The sequence below is a fragment of the Haemaphysalis longicornis genome, unplaced genomic scaffold, assembly GCF_048455015.1.
Source record: "Haemaphysalis longicornis isolate Haplotype H1 unplaced genomic scaffold, Haemaphysalis longicornis Haplotype H1 scaffold_3, whole genome shotgun sequence".
Lineage (NCBI taxonomy): Eukaryota > Metazoa > Arthropoda > Arachnida > Ixodida > Ixodidae > Haemaphysalis > Haemaphysalis longicornis.
This window is the reverse complement of record NW_027526335.1, coordinates 178,739,920-178,759,640: the sequence shown is the minus strand read 5'-3', so window position 1 is coordinate 178,759,640 and position 19,721 is coordinate 178,739,920. Positions and strand designations below refer to the sequence as shown.

Genomic DNA, 19,721 nt, shown 5'->3' with positions numbered 1-19,721 from the left:
GGTAATTTGTTTTATATGTTCCCTTTTTTGTTTATCAAGTGAGTATTTACCTTCCACTTTTTAGTTGCGCCCAATTCGCATACTGCATATAGCAAATAAAATGTATTTATTTTCACGGGGGGGGGGGGGTACATCTGGGAAACTCTTGCAGAGTCGGGCTGGTGATAACGGGGCGCTTGGCGCAACTTCGGTGTCGCCAAGCGTCCCATATTACTGTATTGAAGTCCCCGTAGCGACATCAGGGCTGGCTTCTGGGTAATGGAGCGTTGACTGCGCAACGAGTGACATTTCAGTTCGTGTCGAAACTGCTGGTGCAATCTAATTACGGGGCAATATGTGCGTCTGCTTGAGCCGGGCGATGTAATTTTGTGTCCGACCAATGCAGAAGACCGTAGGGCTGAATGTCCTGCAGCGGTCATTAAGAAGCCAAATTGGCTATTTCGCTAGTCGGTGGCACCTTCCAGGTAGCTCTTTCTGTGATGAGAGGGGTTCTAGAGACCCTCGACATTTAACGAGCCGTAATGGACGCTTTATCTACTTAGGCAAAGCAGTGACCCCCGGATCCCAACCATGAGGCAGAGATAATTAGAAGGATAAGAATGGGGTGGAGTGCATACGGCAGACATTCTCAGATAATGAATGGCAGCCTACCATTGTCCCTGAATAAGAAAGTGTACGACAGCTGCATCTTACCGGTGCTCTCCTACGGGGGAGAAACTTGGAGGCTCACTAAAAGGGTTCAACATAAACTGAGAACGCATGAGCGAGTGATGGAACGGAAGTTGATAGGTGTAACGTTGAGGGACAAGAAGAGAGCAGGGTGGACTGGGGAACAAAGGCGTGTTAAGGACATATTAGTAGAGATTAAGAAGAAGAAATGGGCGTGGGCAGGGCATGTAATGCGAAGCAAGATAACCGTTTGTCGTTAAGGGTAACAGAGTGGATCCCTAGAGAAGGCAAGCGTTGCAGGGGGCGGCAGAAAGTTAGATGGGCAGATGATATCATGAAGTTTGCGGGAATAAATTTGTTGCAGTTAGCACAGGACCGGGATAATTGGATATCAGTGGGAGAGGCCTTTGCCCTGCAGTGGGCGTATATTGGCTGATAATGATGGTGATGCTGATGATGATTGATGGTGATGGTGGTGGTGTAATGATGATGATGATGATGATTGATGGTGATGGCGGCGTGGTGGTGGTGATTATTATTATTATTATTATTATTATTATTATTATTATTATTATTATTATTATTATTATTATTATTATTATGTGAACGCTTCACCGCCATTACCATCACAACCACGCGAGACTTTGTTCCCTTGTGTTTACAAGCCTGCCACGTTCTGAACGCACCCAGCGTCATCTCCTGGCTCACATAGAAAAGTTCTGCATTTTGTTTTAAGCACCTGATAAAAGTACATTGGTGCTCGACCTCAGTGGCCTAATGTGTAGAAGTGCGGGTTTTGAGGCGAACTGCTTAGGTTGGAGTCCCACATCGCGAAGTTTTTTGACAAGACCAACGATTTTTAACCCGAAAGTGTTTTATTCCGGGATACACGAATATTTCAGTGACGTAATATCCGTCAAGGAAATGACGCCCTTACAACGAAGCAAGCGGCTGCAAACGGTGCACCCCTGCACACATGGTCTTCTTGCGGGTAAGCAACCTTTAGTACTAAAGAGTACATTATACTTAGGGTTGTTAGTTTTCGGGTTTTACATTTTAACACGAAAAAGTTTAATGCCGGGATACACCAAGATTTCAGTGACGTCATATCCGTCCCGGAAATGACGCCAGTACACCTTTGTCGAAGCCACCCACCAGCAGGACGTCGCTCGCTAAGCACACCCACGAGAGAGCCGCCGACCCGCAAATCATGTTCAGCTGCAGATTTCGCTGCACATTTCACTTTATTGTTTTGCCGATTATATTAGAGGAATAAACCAGTTTTTTTAGTTCTGGAAAATATTTTCCTACGCCGATGCTAAGCAACATTTGTGAATAAGTGTGTTTTGCTATCTTTACGGTTGGTTTAGGGGGTGTGCGCGTTATATCAGCACGATTGATTAACGTTCTGCATCGCACCGGAAGTGTCTGGGTTGTACGTAGGTTGGAATAGAATGTCATGACAAGCACCACCACCACCATCATCATCACCATCTATTTTGTTCATTGAGGACTCATGTTGAGATATTGTACAAGGGGCAGGAGCAAGGCCAACAAAGAAGTCAACAAAATATGAATATATATACAAAACGCACGTGATTGCAAAGCAGTGACACAAAATGTGCATGTTCATGTTTCGAAGTATTATTTGGTTTGTACACAACACATGAGGTCGAACTGCACTTTAACGAAAAATGAAAGAATATTACGATGCTTATATAAGGTCAGATAATAAAAGAACAAGAAAGTCATTGTTGTCAGGAATACGCTGTAAATTGCCGGCATTTTTGTGAGTTGCGCTAGAACTGACAACTAATTGAAGTAGGTGTTTTAATGCTTCTATTAGCTAAGGTAAGAACTGGTTATTCAAAGAGTTAATGGAATCATGTCGTTACAAAATGGACCACGAGCGAAACGGCCTAACGATGTCTCAATGCTACTTGACCTATTGAGCCTTGAAGTACGAAGTCGGGAGATGATGTCATTGATGACTGGATCAGCCACATCTGTCAAAATAGAACCAACCCGGAACGAAGTCAAGGACAACGTTCAAGGTTCTTCTTTCACGCTAACGGTCGAGATATCCCGCCATAGGCGTCTTTTTTGTTAATCTAATGACCACATCAGAAATTACCGGCTGACCTTCCATTAGAAGAAAAGAAAACCAAATTGCGAAAACAGGGATGCTGCTTCCGCTGCGCCAGACCCTTCCACCATGCCAAGGATTGCAAGAATGCAAGAAAGCTTTAATGTTGGCATTTCAATAGACGTCATATTACTTCCTTCTGCAAGGTACTTTGGAAACGCCCAACAACAGAAAAACTGACGACTGTGTCCAGCTCTATAGCTGACTCAGAGGCGTCTCATAAAACGGTTTTTGCGTGGACACTGCAAGGAGAAGCGAAATTTATCTCGCCAAGCATCGAATTGGAAGGGGTGACAAACTTGCACGTGGTAACTGAAGATCGCGTATCCTTGACGAAATCGTTTCGGGAGCTCGACCACCTAAGATGCCGAGATAAGCAAAAGCATTCCGAATAAGATTACATTCAAAATTCGATCTAGCGAAACCAGATCTTGCGAAGTTTTCTGCCTAACGAACAAATTCGGATTCCCGCGCAGGTATCAATACGGCTCGATGCTTTTATGAACTCGAACTAATGAAATATTGATTGATTGTATGGTTTAAATAAATCCAGAAAAAAAGGTAAGCAGAAAGAAACTAGGAGATAGACGTGCTGGGACTCGAACCCACGCCATCAGCGCCAGTGCTAAGTACTCCACACCGAGGCCACAGAGCCCGAACCGTGGGCTCCTTCTAGCAGGTGCTGAAAAGAATAGCATCCGCAGTGACATCACACATGTCGCGGGAGTGCTCTATACAGCGAAGCGTTCGTAAACACGCTGCTTGGAGAGACCAGCTGAAATGCATGCACCGCTTCATTAACTATATAAGTCGATGCCACCCAAAAGCGACAAGCTCCACTGCACTCCACTACATTTCCAGACATTCCACAGTGGTCGGTGACGGACACACGGCATTGTTTCCGAGTCATTGCAGGCCTGGCACTTCCGGGGCGCTGATTAACTTTAAATAAACGTGGTGATAGGCTTCCCTCCGCACCTAACCCGATCCAATGGTTACTACGGTAAAGTTACAATAGGGGAAGATCCGTCGGCCGACGTCGATGATCAATGATCCGATGATTGACGGGCTCGTTGGCCGACAGCACGTAGCCGACGACGGTCTACTCCAAGTAAACGTAAAATGTACCGTATGTACACTTTATTTACACTACGTATGTACAACTATCGAGGCTCATGATCGCATACAAGAGGTCGGGCAAGGCCTGCATCCTGCGGGGCTCCCTTCTCTCTCCTGTCCCAAAACATCAAACTCCTCGGTTTTACCCCCAAAACACCGCCCACACAAGGGAGGTCATAATTTCAGAGTGAGGATGGCTCATTGATTAGGCCAAAATAGTCCACTGATTGGCCACCGTGACAAAGCTAGGTAGGTCCAAAATAGTCATGTGACCCACCTCTCTCACTCTCATACAAAAACCCAAACACAACACATGAAAATTTTAGCAACGTGAGGGTTCGAGCTACTTGGTAATACATAGTGCAAATTTAAAGCGCAAAAAATTTAGACAGAAGATCAACGACACAAGGTCAAGCGCTACTTCCAACTGGAAATTTTATTTACAAAAACAAGATATATATACGAAACGATGAAAAAATACAAAAAACCAGTGCATGAGCGCATTGTTCCAAACTAGAGTATGTGCGCACTGTACAGGCGCGTACACGTTCCTTACGTCATGGGCGTACCCAGGAAGGCCAGCTCTTTCGCTGATAAAGATACGGAGGTCGTGCTCACGCAATCTTCGCCACCACGATGTATCTCAGCCGCCTCCACAATCTCCCGTGTACACTGATCGAGATCGCGAAAGACAACCGTACATTCATGAAATCGAGGCGAACACTTGCAGTTCTGGCAACGACTGGCAAGGTTCCCGTCCGTGCCTTTTTCCGCTCGATTGGCATGCTCACGGAGGCGTGGATTAAGGCACCGTCCTGTTTGTCCAACGTAGGCCCTATGGCAAGACAATGGGAGCTTATACACGACTCCCGCCGCGCAATCAACGTACTGATTTTGCTGCTTAACCCCGAACTTTTTCTTTTCTTTCGGAAACGGGCACGTATCAGTGTATAGCCGTGACAGTTTTTCCGGAGCAGACATCACACCTTTGACGTCGACCCTTCCACCAATCTTTTTTAAGATTGTGTGAAATGCCGTGTAGGTAGGGAAAATCAACGCCTCCGTGAGCATGCCAATCGAGCGGAAAAGGCACAGACGGGAACCTCGCCAGTTTTTGCCAGAACTGCAAGTGTTCGCCTCGATTTCATGAATGTACGGTTGTCTTTCGCGATCTCGATCAGCGTACACGGGAGATTGTGGAGGCGGCTGAGATACATCGTGGTGGCGAAGATTGTGTGAGCACGACCTCCGTATCTTTATCAGCGAAAGAGCTGGCCTTCCTGGGTACGCCCATGACATAAGGAACGTGTACGCGCCTGTACAGTGCGCACATACTCTAGTTTGGAACAATGCGCTCATGCACTGGTTTTTTGTATTTTTTCATCGTTTCGTATATATATATGTTGTTTTTGTAAATACAATTTCCAGTTGGAAGTAGCGCTTATCCTTGTGTCGTTCGTGTTCTGTCTAAATTTTTTGCGCTTTAAATTTTCACATTAAAACCACCCGACTAAAAGCAAACCTAGCGCCGGCCATCCGTTGTCGGGCGGCTCGTCTTAAAGTATTGTCCATACCGTTCGCGCCTATAATTGAGCCCCACGCCGCCAAAGTTTTTTTCGTTTGTAAACGCGTGGAGCGTCTGACAAAACCTGGTCGACTACCCATTGGCTGCGGCGCTGAACTAGAGCACTGTCGCACGGCATTCTAGACACTGTGTTGAAAGAAAAGTTAGAAATTCGGTACTGCAAGGTACTGATAATCTTGGTATGTTTGGTATTTTTCTAGTGTCGGCTTAACCGTTGAAATGTGGAATGCCGCGCTCAGGTCCATATAACGGCTTTCACGATTATGAAAGGTGCTACACAGGCTTCTAGCAGAAACCGATCGGCTGACCATCCTACCACCCGTAGTATCTTCACGTCGGTGGTAAGCCCGCTGTACAATGCGTGCATGGTGCAACCGGTGTGCAGTACCATGTAACCTAGGCAGTAAACTGCGTACATGGTGCATGCTATATCTTACATATTAAAAGCAGTGCAGCATTGTGTACAGTGATGCCTCCGACATTGTGCCTGAGCGGAGGCTATTTAATATCAAGCGAATAGGGTTTCGATCATCTATCGTCGTCTTAATCGTCTTTTGATCATCTTCATAAAAAATCAATGCCTAGTTATTAGTAGTTGGACACCAGCATTCAAGAATGAGCTTATGTCAAAAGAAGCCTGCAGCAGACTACACAAGCCGAGAAGCTGCCTTATACTGACGTTGGAATTGTGGGAAAATGCACCTCAGCATATCACTGCACTGTCATATTAGAATTTTTTATAAAGGCCACCCTCTTTCAGGACGGATTTCACGTAATAAGTGCTGCATGAAAACATTGCGTCTTAAAAGGTGATATGAATTGAGCAAATCAGATGAGTCTCGGTTGTCACAGCCGCACGAAATCGGAACTCCCATTGTGATCCAGTTTTAGCAGTAACGGCACTGTAAACTTTATTGGGATCCTGTATCCGCCAAATAAAATAAAACAGTTCGGGACAGAATGGCTGTACCTAGTTACACCAGGGCAACAAGTTGCGGGGTAACAAGGGACCTCCTACTCAGACAGAGCACACGTTTTAAGGGCACCGCCAATGCTACCCAATGCGTAAAATAATTGCAAACGAGTGACCATGTCACCGCACTCCCTAGAAAGGGGTGCAGTGGGTCTCTGGGTTCATCGGTGACCCCGGAGGGCATGAAAAGGCGCTAGCGAATGGGGGAAAGTTTTTCACCGCCCCGTTGCATTTGGTCACCGGGACTCCTCCAGACTCACGGAACCAGCAGAGAATGTGGCAGAACGTGATGAAGAACACTTGCTCTGGGGTGAAATCTTCGAGGCCTGGCAGAGGAAGGTCCTCGAGTTTGTTGCCGGAGCGCAGGTAGGCCGTGTGCGCGAAGCTCAGCGCCGCCAGGGCTTGGAAGTCGGCGTCCTGGCAGTGACTGTCGTCCCAAAAGTACTTGCGTGGCTCTTCGAGCGAGGGAACCACGGAAGGTTCCCCGTTCAGGAGCTGGTCCGCTGCACCGATGACGGAGACCAGCTGCCGGCCGAACACGGAGCCGAGACCTCCATACAACATGGCGCTTGTGCCACGCGTGTAGTACAGGGGCGATGCCATGGCAGCCACAGACACAAAGAGGATGTTGCGCACGAAGTCATGGGCGGCTAGTTGCGCCGAGTACATCTGGAAGACCATGCTAGACAAGTCGAGCTCGCCGTCACCCAGAAAGCGTTGCACTTGGAATCTCGTACTACGCCACTCAGAAAACGTAGATGTAAAAGATTCGTTACTTTCCAACTGACCGTAGTAGCGCCCCAAGTTGCGTATCGACACCCGTTCATCATCGGGCCAGAGAACTATCTTAGCGCCATTTAGCATGGACTCCAAGAACGACTTCGTCTGGTGGCTGACGTTGCGCAAGGCGTGCACATTCTCTACAGACGAACTGCGCACGGCCTCTAGTATGCCGTAGGCCGCGAGCCTCTGCGGCTCCGAGAAACGCAGCTTGTGGGCGGCGGCCAGTGCCACGTTGTAGACATAGTCCACGTGCATGCCGCAGAACAGCTTCTGAAACACGGCTCCCCTTTCGTCAATGTCAGCTATGGACAAAATGGCGCACGAGGCCAGCGGCCCGACCGACTGCAGAAACCACCAGGTGGTGTGGAACAACAGCTGCCTCGCCGTCAGGCGCTCCATGAGCGACGCCATGGCCTCGACCAGGTGGGAGTTGGTGGAGAGGAAGCCGTCGTCCTGCGTGATCGGGGGACGCACGGCGAACGCCCACTGCAGGACGGAGACCCAGTCGGCTGGCTTGTGCTTGGGCATGCGCGTGGGCAGGTCACGCAGCAGATGATATCGCGGCCGCCAGTTCTCTTTGGTGACGGCGCCCTCCAACTTATCGAAGATGACCCCCTGTACGTCGAGGCTCTGGTTTCGCAGGAAGGCGACGAAGGCGGGCGCTGCTCGCCGCTTCGAAATGAACACCGAGTTGTACTGGTCGACGTACAACGGGTACCTGTCGACCAATTTCACCAGCGCCCGCTGGTAGTCGATCCATACGAGTACCATGTGCGACGGGGTGAGCACCACGGTACGGCGACCGTCAAGGCTTGGGGCGACGCTGACCCGAAACCACAGCGGCAGAGCCCACTTGGTGCTCAGCTCGACGAGTGCCTGCAAAGGAGACTGCCTTGACACACTAAACCCTACCGTGCCCCAAAAAAGCGCTGAATAAATTCACACGATTGAATATTTGTCCGTTAATCTCTAGCTTCTATGACTTCTTCCCCAGGCCTCCTAAGCACGCTTTCAAAACCGTCTGTAAATAAATACACATAATGTATCCGTGTCCTGACATGCAGTTCACCCTCTTTATGAAGAATTACCACGCTCCTAGATTGTTTGAATCTGCCTGGAGCCCTGTGTGTCTTTTAACTACCTGGTCTCGCAATGTTTTCATGACCGAGGTTGTTTCCACGGCAATAAATATTTCCATGAGTGAAACATAAGCGCAAACAGACACAGGGGCGAGAAAGGGAAACGACACCAGCGCTTTCCCTTTCTCGTCCCTGTGTCTGTTGCGCTCATGTTTCACTCATGAATGTTCACCAACTAGCTCGTCTCCCCATTTTCCTTCAAATATTTCCAATCGCACTGTAGCATTCGTTACTGCCACTTTGTTTAGTGTCAGAAAAGAGCGGCCAGCTATGTATTTAGAACAAAATAAACGCTTTTCTCCCTCCTCCGCCGCTGGGGTTTGAAAACTCCTGCGAACAAAATGGCTCCAGACACGTGCAGGCAATATGATAGGGCCAGTCTAAATTACTACTATTGTTTAGTGAACGGTGCTGGGCCAGTCATCAAGTTGCGAAGAAATTTGGCTTCTAGTCAATGTTTTTCTTAGCCGGCTTCACCTTCAGGGCTACGTCTGTTGGGCTTCCAGATCCTGCGGGGTGCGTGTGAACGCGATCCCCTGCTTTCACACCGACGGTGAAGCATGGTGACAACGTTAGCGTATTGCGATGCTTGGCATTCTACGCTATAAAAGAAAGATTCAATTTTAATTGACTATTTCACTGTAATAGCGTTGTAATGTACAGCGTTGAAACGTGTATGAACTCGCGCTAGGTACGACTTGAAAAAATTAACTTCAGGGCATGTTGACAGTTTATGTCAGTCTTTTCCACACACATCTCGTTGTAACGAGGAAGGGTAGGCAAAACTTGCCGCTTTGCAGATCTGTGTTGAGCTACACCTTGTTAATGCACGTCGCCGGGAACTTTCGAGGGTTTTACGGGTACAAGAAACTATTTGTTTTACGGCTGCTACTGTCGTACCGTGACAAAACAGCACACGCCAAAACAGCATGCGCCAAGACAGCACGGCTTCAAAACAGCACGCGACAAAACAAGCGCGAGACAAAAAAGCACAGCGACAATGCAGCACATGACAGAACAGCGGAACGTCCCATAACACGTGTCAAAATAACACGCGTGCAAGAGTGGCGGTCTAAACAGACGCATCATGGCGGCCGTCTTTGTAGGGGAGCAATTGGTCCTCATTTTAAAGAAGATAGTCTTTCTTGGGCTACTTACACGCAGAACGTTTGGTCTGCCCCTCGATTCAGCCACCCGGCCAAAGTTAAAGCAAGGGCTGAACGCGACATTTGTACAGCCAAGCCATTTCCAAACATCTAGATCTTGTGGCTGTGGTCATACTGATGAACATGGTTGAGCAAAAACAAATCATTACGCATATTTGAGTCACAACATGATTACATAAGTGACATCTGCAGTGTTTCCGTATTAAACATTCTGTACATGCTTCATTTTAAAGGCTCTAGCGTTTCTTGGACTGCGATGGCAAATGAAAGTTAGCCGAAGTATGGATGCGAAACGTGGAGCCATGGAGAAAAGAAAAGCCCTCCGCGGCGGACACGGTGCCGCCAAGTGCCCTGAGAAGCAAAGTCGTTATTTCCGAGGGTCAGTGCCAGATGGCGCCACCGTGTAGCTTCGGCATGATGATACTTTGCGGCTTTTTAGTCGCAACGCCACTGTACAATCACCTCGCCAAAAAAGAAAGCAAAACCTTTATGAATTTTTTGTTGCCTTCCCAGATTGTTCTCTGCTCCTTTCCCACCAAGACTCTTTCTCTTACTAAGTTCTACTGCTGTCCAATTCAATTTCCCGTTAAACTGAAAACCAAGGGTTTCCGGAAGCTGGATGTCTTCCTCACTGAGGACTGGGCACTCCTCACTGAGGACTGGGCACCTTTGCACTCCGTTACAATATGCCGCATGGTTTCTGGCTCCCTGCCGCAACCTCCGCACAGTTCTTCCGGTACCGGCTCGCGGATAAGCGTTTTTGTCTGCAAGCAACCCGCTGAGGTTTCAAAAAGTAATGCGCTCCCTTTGGTGAAAGGGCGCGTCCTTCGTCGAACGTCCTTCCGCGGAGCTCTGGCGTTCTTTCCTTCTACAACCATCACGGCACCCCAAAGCAGCATTACAGGCGCGGCCACCGACGCCGAAACACGCAGGGGCCATCCAGTCCAAGTTTCAACCTCCGGTGAGTCCCCTTTTTCAAGAACGTCGCCCCAAACATCGACCACGCCGGCACAGCCAGCTAGGCCTAACTGGCGCGTCGGCGAACCCGAGCGCCGTAGCAACGTTAGCGTGCCCGTGAGTTTGCCACGTAGCCCACAACAGCAACCAGCCATGTCCTCCGAGACCGATTCCCACCGGCAAACGGAATACCAACTCCTGCCGACGCAGCCAAGACCTTGCAACAATTATAATCCGCCCTTCGGGCATCCCACTTGCGAAGATCCAACGTACTGACTCATGCAGGCAGTTCCGGCCGCCGCCCGCCTTACCCCAAGTGAAATTACCGACTCGGTTCTTCAACCAAGACCACAGCAAAATTTCATCACCGTCAAAACCTTCCGCCGATCAGCTCGAAGCTCTTAGCCATCCGCTCTTTTCTTCTTGCCTCAACGAAAGTTATATCGTATGAAGCAGCTTCCACAGACTCCTGCCGGGGTGTCATTCACGGCATCATAGCTGGAACCTCCCCACACGAACTACTATTCCATCTAATCTACAATGGGGCTCCCATCATCAAGACACGCATGATGAACAGCACAGAAACATCCCTCATCATTTTCGAAGGATCCTTCGTCCCCAGCTACGTCCTGTACTACCAGGCCGAATACCGATGCCACTTAGAACGCCCGAAAGCTCAGTTCTGCCAACGGTGCCGTAACATAGGCCACCGCAACAAGGATGTGTGCACTTCTACGGAGCTATGCCAGACTTTTACTCCCAAGGCCTTACCAAGCTTCCGCCCGGCCAAGATCATGATTGCTACGCCACCTGCCGCAACTGCAAAGGCTCTCATCCCAGCACCTGGAAAGAGTGCCCCGGGAAACTTAAAGGCGACGCCAAGGTCCCCCAACAAGCCTACCGCCGCCAACTCGCTTCCCGCAAACCAGACAACCAGTCATCATCTGCTTCGCAAGCACCGGACAAGCACCGTTCGAGATCCCGGTCTCGCCATCGCCATCCAAGCACCACGTTCAGAATCCACCACCGACGACAAAATTTGAAGGACAACGAGACCAGGCCTACCGAGCTCCACGACGCAGCGCACTCACCAGCAGCACAGGCCCCGCGACATCAAGCCGTGAGCCAGCCACTCTCCCCCTCCCCTCCTCCCCGAGGCCTGAAGCCTGCCTCTACTCCTATCACTATATCATCTACATACCACGATGCTCTTGCCCCACCTCTAGTTACAAATACAACTCACCAACCCACTGCAACCATCCCCACCACCGTCCAAGATCTCGTTTTTCTGCCAAACCCGATGCTCTCAAATTCACTGTTGCCGCCCTAGAAGAAGCACTAGGCCACTCCTCCCCCAACCCTAGCAAACGCGCCCGCTCCCTATCAGCGAGGGCCCACACTCGCAATTCAAGCTTCTCCTGTATACCTCAGAAACCATGAACACGCGCAAACCTTTATAAATCTGGCAATGGAACTGTCTCTGCCTCAAAAAGAAACTTAACTTCCTCGAAGCGTATATCAAAGCTCACGATAACCCGCCGAAATCATCCTCTTTCAGGAAGCCTATCACGTCCCAGCTGTCCCATCTAGAACACGTACCACACAGGTGACCCTGAAGAACCCCATTCTATTAACCTTGTCACTTTAATTAACTTTGTCACTTCCTCCAATCCCCAGAACTCCTCCACCATGGACCACGATCCCTCGCATCCGCATAGAGCCCCTATATAAATATATGAACCCCGCGCCAGGCATGCCACCCGCCGCCTTCTACGCTGTAAAGCCCTCACCAAACGTGTCTCCTTCCTGGAAAAGCAGGGATGAGCGGTATATTTTACAGACACCAGTCATTTTTCCTCTACGCAAAATAGAAACCGCAGCCTTTTTGCGCCCCTCGTCACTGGTTTCAGCACAAACGCCTTTTTTCTGCCCTCCAGGTGCCACCTCCCTAGAGGAGCACACCTTCGCGCTTGCCATGGAGCATGCTGCCCTCACAACCTCCACCCATCCCCCACCTACATCTTCACAGATTCACAATCCGCCATCAGAGATTATTTACGCTATTTCATTAACCCCTTTTCTTCTAACCTAGTGACTGGCACTCTCAACAGCCATCCTCCTCACCTCTTTGTCCTGGTATGGGTACCTGGCCACGCTAACACGGACGGCAACGCAAGAGTAAACGCGCTCTCCCGAGGTGTCTATGCTCTGGCCAACCTCACACCATCCTCCTTCCACTCGTCTTCACGATCGCACGGCCCGTAAATTCACTTTACTCTTAAATCGCCACACCCGCTAAGCATACCCTTCTCCAGACGTGAAACTCACTCGCGCCCAAACCATTCTTCTCTGCAAGACATACTAAATAAAAGCGCAGACAAACGCGGGGCAAAGAGAAGAACTACACAGGACGAGAAGAACTACACAGGACGTGCAAGGCTCATAGCCACTCCCTCCCATCTCACCACATTCTACATCGCATACGTAAGTGCTCTGGTCCCCCAACCTGGCCTGCTCGCGGCGCATACCGCTCTATTCCTCACTCTTACTGGGACTGCCACCCACCCAGCCTTCCCCCTTCCTCTCCCGCATCGCCTAATGAGACACTTGGCTGGCTCCCCCACCCGGAACAGACGTTCGGGCTGCGCAGGAGGTTCCCTGCCTTCATGTCCAAAAGGTCGCCATGGAAATTCCGAACCACTTTGAATACAGTGACGCCTCAGCCTCCATCATTTAGCTGACCTGGACTTAGGTCGGTGGCTGGGCAATAAATTTTTTCTTACTCTCCCTTTGGTATTTTCAAAGAACTTTTCCCTTGGGATCTCCCGCTTCCTTATTCTGTATACATAAGGACCTCTTTGCGTCCATCCTCTTTTTCCAGGTCCTTGTCTCTGATTCTTTCACTTCATTTTTTATTGCTTTGGACGTTTCCCTTGTTCTTCCAGGTTTCATATACTTTCTCCTGAGCCTTCGGAATCTTTTCTTCCCTGTGTGTCCACGCTTTTCCTGTAAAGATACCGTAACAAGTCTTTCTGCAAAACAAATCTCGCTCTGTGCTTCTCTCATTCCAAATGACGCCCATCCCTTGTCTCCCTGCACTGCCTCATTTGTTGTTTTACTTTGTGCTCTTAATCACAACCTACCGCCGTCTGATTTACTTGTAGTCCTTAATGAATCTCTTAACACCCACCACTGCGTTTGAAAAGATGAGTAAAGTGTGGATTCCAGATTCCTCTCACTACTTGACATTTGTTATATCCCCATAGGGCTCTGTGCTCCGTTATAAAGGCGGTTTTTTTGTCTTTCATTCTTAAATGCTCCTTACGAGTTTTTAGATACGCCTGACCTTCGATCGTTTATTCATATGCCCAAATATTTGTATTACGTTACCCATGGTATTGTTCTTTGTTGAACGAATACCGATTTGTTACGGGCGTCGTCATTAAAAACCAGAATTCCCGGCGTTGCTGTGTTGGACGTTAATCCCAGTTCCGTGACTTCTTCCCCGCAGATATCTGTGAGCTGTTGCATACACTGTTTGCTATCTGCTAGTAGTACTATGTCATCTGCATGTATCAAACCCGGGATGTGTTGTTCCATTTCCTGTGCTTTCCGACTGCCACACAGATTGAAACCTGTTTTACTGCATTCCCGCTTTCTAGTCTCGCCATGTAGAGCATGAACAGAAATGGCGGCAGAGGACAACCCTGCTTTAAACGTCTATTTGTGACTACCGGTTTCTTGCACTTTAGGTCCTCCCATGTAATTTGCACCTCGTTCTCTTTGTAAATTTCCTGCAACAGCTGTATGAAGTCCTGGCCTGATCCCTCCCGCTCGAGTATATTCCGTAGAAATTCTTTATATACACTGTCGTAAGATCCCGTTATATCGAGAAATGCTATCCAGAGTGGTCGCTTCTGAGCCATTGACACCTCTATGAATTCGGTTAGGACAAATAGGTTGTCGTCTGAGCGCCTGTCCCGTCCGAATCCATTTCGTAGTTCTCCCAGTATGCCGTTCCCCTCTATCCACTCTTCTATCCGCTTTTATGGTATCCATTGCCGGCCTGTATGCCACTAAGGTGACTGTAATAGGCCTGTAGGAGTTGGCATCAGCCCGGCCTCCTTTACCTTTATAGATCATCTTCATACGCCAATCGTCCAGCACTTGCTTAGTTTTTATCACTTTTTCGATTGCTCAAATCAGTTGTGCTTTGCTATTTGGACCCAGTAGGTTGACCAGCCGTATGGGGATTCCATAAAACCCTGTTGCCGTATTAGCAGGAATATTTTCTTCGGCTTTTTTTTACAGTTTAGTTTGTCCAACCTTAGCTCTCTATCTGCACGCACCTCAGTTGCCCCACGCTCTAAATAGTGTAGTCCTCTCTCCGTTATCCTGAACTTCTCTTGTATCATTGAGCGAATCGGAAGTACTGCCTTTTTCCCTTTTAGTACCTGGCCTTCACCGTTTATGACATGACGTTGTGATTCTTCGATATTTTTCCTTAGTTCCTTTGCATAATACCAAAACTTTCTCGGGACGCCTTTACCCTTTGCCCGAATATTCGAGTGGCCCACCGGAAAGAGCGCCGCCGAGCACGTGCCGCTGTAGACGCGAAGACATGCCCAAAAAACGCAGATACGATGATTCGTGCAGCAGGGTCGCAGCAGAAGACCATCCTCTTTCGACGACATTAGCAGCGAGCAAGAAGATACATGGCCAATTTTTTACCCAACCGGCCAAGCCGCTCCCGGGCACTGACTATTCAGGGTCACTATGAAAAATTAACAGCGACCATGGCTATATAGTCGCGGAAGCGGTTTGGTAGGTTGGGTAAAGATCAAAACAGACTTTCTCCCATGTATGACTGCTGCACTCGCTGGCGTCGTTCCACATATGCAAGGGGGGGGGGGGGGCAGACTCTCTTGGCTTTAACTAACCACGGCAGGCTAGAGCGGTGGCGCGCGCTGTGTTGATACGGCCTTCGCAGCAGCGGCGAGAACAATGCAGACCAGTCTCGACGTGAAGTTCCTCCGCTCTCCACGTGGGGGCTGCGGGAGCCTACCCTTGCCTGGTCCTTGTGTGCTTGCATTTGAAGGCTGTTCACGCGCGCGCGGGCTGTTTTCGCAGCGTACGAGCTTATGTAGTTTAACTGCGATCATATTGGAACAGAATTTCGTAGCTCTGTTATATTATTGCGGTGAAACCTGCATGCTAGACGCCGGACTTTGACGAAATTTTTGCCAAGGACCGACAACGCCATACAACAATATTGACCGCTTATTCGCCATGAGGGGCGGATTCGTGGGTGCACCCTAGAAAGGGGAGGGGTTGTAGGTTTTTGCAGGGATTACGATGAAATTCTACGAGACGATAATGCTAATAATAATATTAATAGCAATACCTTATTATTCAATCGTATTTTTATGCGCTCCCAGGGATTGCCAATGGGCCTTTCTGGCCGCCGCCCAAAACATAGTAATGGTTAATACTTGCTATTATTATAACAATTATGCACATTATTGTATTATTATAATGTAATAAATAGGGCTGGGCGACGATTAAAAATTTTTATCCGATTAGTCGCATAATCTATTAATTAATCGATTAGTCGGACGTGTTCATTTAAAAAATGGCTTAGAAAGGGATAATGGTTAATGGTTGCTTCGATCTATTGGATTGTCGGTGCTACTGAATACAGGTCATTTTATGCGATCAGTGGTAACTCGTCTATGCAGTTGCGAAAGCCGAGAAGTTCGTTGACAATTTCCGACAGCAGGAAGTTTCTTTTCTTGTTGACAGTCATCCCGGCTGTGCCGAACACACTCTCGCCTTGAGGACAGAAAGTAAACGGGATTAAAAATGGCGTTGAGAAGAGATTTCTGCACATGGCACCCTTGCAAGGGATCCATATCGTCGTTGCGTTTGGCTCGCCTGGACTTCAGCCAATTAACTTATTTAAAAAATTATAGCAATTAGAACATTAATCAATTAATCGGAAGGTTAACCGACCAATCGCCCACCTCTAGTAATAAAAAAAAGCCTTTACTAGTACTTATAATGTACAAAAGTACTCAGTAGCAACATCCGGGAACATTTCTACGAAAATTACGCCGCCGCTCACGCCCGGCCGTGACCTAACCGGCAAACCACCTTCAGCTCAAACGCTAGCCTGAGTTCCTATCGCACTTAACAGTGACTGTGGCTATAGTCACTGAGCGGAAGGGGTTTCGGCGGTTGGATTTAAATCAAAACATTTAAAATCAAAACATACAGCCCCATCTTGCAAGGAAGCAGTCTGACTTGATTTTGACCCAACCGGCCAAACGACTTCCGCTCAGTGACTATAGCCACATACAGCCCTATCTTGCAAGGAAGCAGTCTGACTTGACTTTTACCCAACCGGCCAAACGACTTCCGCTAAGTCACTACAGCCACGGTCAATGCTTTAGAATTTGATATTGACACTCATTACAAATGTAATCGCCACTTAAGGCGTACTGTCGTGTCGCATTTCCCTTTCGTCACGTGCTGTTTTGTCGCGGTGCTCTTTAGTCGCATGCTGTTTTGACGCCGCCCGATAACTCTACGCATACAGGCGCGACATGAAGGCGTACCTTGGTCGGCTTGGAGTAGTCGCCTTCGTCCGGCAGCTCGTCGTCGCTCGCCGGCCAGTCGAAGCTGGTGTTGCGGACAAGGTCGACCAGGCTCTGCGCATCCCCGTCGTCCCGGCTTGAGGAGTCCAGACAGGCTCGCATGGCTAGCGTCGGGCGAGCTAGGACTGGCTCCCGCGGCAGCGTCGAGCCCACGGCGGCCAGGTAGTCGAGCAGCATGTGCGTGCTCAGCACCTTCGCCGTCCACGGGTGCCGGTTGGCGGCGGCCGAGCAGACGAACCGGCCGAAGTCCTCGCAGGGCGGAGTCCGCTTGGCGTCGGGCCTGCCCACCCCCAGGCGCCGGGCGTGCTCGACGCAGTCGGCGGACGTGCACAGCTTCTGTCTGCTGGCGTGGGTGCGAAGCAGCAGCAGCAGGGCGACCAGCACTGTGGCCAGCGCGAGGACCAGCGAGAAGACGCACACTGCGCGCCAAAGTACCGGCGCAGCCTTGTCCTGCGTCTGCGGTGGGCACAGTAGAGGCGCATGAGAGGTAAGCTCCATTTGCTTGTGCGTGTTCTAAGGCGAAGGCCGAAGTTTTCTGTGTGTGGCGGAACGCGTGAGGTACAGAAAATCGTTGCGATACACAAAATGGCACGGAAAATCGGGGCACGCGTCGCGAAAGCAGAAACAGTAGCTGCGGGGGAGGGTTCTGAGGAAGAGCGACGAGATTTAGGACGTTCTCGAAGCGCCTCGTATACGTCGCCCCGTAGATTCCGAGCTGCATTCCTCCACTTCACTCTGGCTGACGACGCACAAAGTCCTATTCGCGAGGGGTGGGGGGAGACCGAGAAAGTACGCCACGGTGGAAGAGGCTGGAGCTGCTCGAAGCACCGCTCGTTGCAACCGTCGTCGGGAGGAAGCGGCTAAGGATGAAGCTGGCGGAGCGGCCCGACGAGAACCACTTGAGAGTTCGAGAAAGTATTTCATTCTTCGAAAGCTTTAGGCATCCCCCGTAATTTTTACAGCAAAGCTGTTTACTCCTAGTCCCTGTATGCCTTCCCGCCATGCTCTCCCAGGGGCGTACCGGAAGCTGGAAATGCCTTGCAACGAAACGGATGGTTCAGCGAGTTGGTGGGTATTTGTGTTGAAGTGTTACAGCTCAAACAGACTAACGGCGTAGAAGAATACACTAGGCCGGCGCTGACTCGCCAGCGAGTCATCCTTTCTTTAAGAGCGTTTATTTTGCCACAGTGCATGGATAAGGCGGTATGAACAGTACCGTGAGGAGGAGTACCAAAAAAAATGGTCGCCGTTCTGCCCTGCGAAAGTGGATGTCCCGCGAATCTGTTATAAACCCCTACAAGGGTATGAAATGTTTGTCGTCGTCTCGGCGGGCTTGTCGCTTTCGCTCGGCTTTTCTGGTGGCAAATGCTGGGTTGGGCCTATAGCGTGACGCGTGCGCTCGGCGTCTTGGGAAAGAACTGCTGTATTTTTTTTCTTTATTACCCTTTTTCGCACACAATACACGTCACGGATAGATTAAAAACCGTCGGCCGAACTTCGGCAGACTGAAAAACTTACACATCAAACGTACACAGTTCTTCTAGTACAGGTAGCCATTCCAAATCGGGAGTCTGCAACTTGTGCACTTCATAGAGCAAACTAATACTTTGTGCAAAGTATTTGCTCACAGTAGGGCGTGCGGGTCAGCGTGGCGCACCGCCATTCTCGACCTCCAAATGGCGTGCAATCCTAGAGCCATGATGAGGTAATCGGCACACTGTTGTCACTAGCTACGCAAAGAAATCTTTAAGGTCTTTTGCAACACATCCAAGATAAAGATGACGTACCAGCACTCCGCGAAGACGTGCTGAACAGTTTCTGGCTTGTTGCACAAAGTGCACGTTGTAGGACCAGCGACGAACAAGCCTTTCTCCTGCATCCACGTCTTAACGGGAAGTGTACCGGTGTGTAGTTCAAAGAAAAATGTTTTCACGGCTGCTGGGACGGCCATCTTTTTAACATGAGATAACACGTCCTAACCAGGAACAGATCTATACACTGATCGGTAAAGTGGCACAGGTAACAACACATCCTTTAAGTCTTTAGTAAGTGCCCTTCAACTGCTCTATTTAGTGACACTAGTCCCCCCTAGCCTTCAAACAATCTTTACCAGGAACACATGGTGTGTGTAGGGGGGGATGGGAATCCCATTGTTCACAGCCACCTTACCATCCATAATGCGGTTTCGCCACCTTACCATCCATAATGCGGTTTCGATGCTTGTTTTGTGGTTTTCTTAAACTAATGCTGAGCTCTATGCTGTATGCCTGATTAGCCTGTCGCATGCGCTCGGCGTCTTAGGCGAGAACTGCTCGGTCCTGCCTGGGTTTTTGTTTACAGCACGAAATTTTCCGACCAACGAGATGCTTAAAGCTTCACTTTAAAATGAGCCTTAAAAGCGAGTCATTCTTCTACGTCTTTCTCCCGTTTGCGCTTTAACATTTCAACTGACAATTTCAGCGACCACAAATTTGGGTAGGGGGAGAGGGCGCGGTGCGCGAGCAGCGGCTGCGAGGGAAAGGCCGGAA

The 19,721-nt window shown here is 49.3% G+C and overlaps 1 protein-coding gene across 1 annotated transcript; it reads right to left on the bottom strand.

Annotated features, from left to right (window-relative positions):
* Window positions 1-6,476: 6,476 nt before the first annotated feature.
* On the bottom strand, window positions 6,477-18,254 carry LOC144173586 (membrane metallo-endopeptidase-like 1). The gene is made up of 2 exons (XM_077701946.1): window positions 17,155-18,254; window positions 6,477-8,151 (listed from the first exon to the last, which is right to left on the bottom strand). The coding sequence occupies exons 1-2, from the start codon at window positions 17,689-17,691 to the stop codon at window positions 6,625-6,627; spliced, it is 2,064 nt and encodes a 687-aa protein (XP_077558072.1). The 5' UTR covers window positions 17,692-18,254; the 3' UTR covers window positions 6,477-6,624.
* Window positions 18,255-19,721: the final 1,467 nt, after the last annotated feature.

Coding starts and splice junctions, on each gene's coding strand:
- LOC144173586 (XM_077701946.1), bottom strand. CDS start 17,691: ATGGAGCTTACCTCTCATGCGCCTCTACTGTGCCCACCGCAGACGCAG. Junction 8,152..17,154: donor ACTACTCCAAGCCGACCAAG/GTACGCCTTCAT, acceptor TCTCCTTTGCAG/GCACTCGTCGAGCTGAGCAC.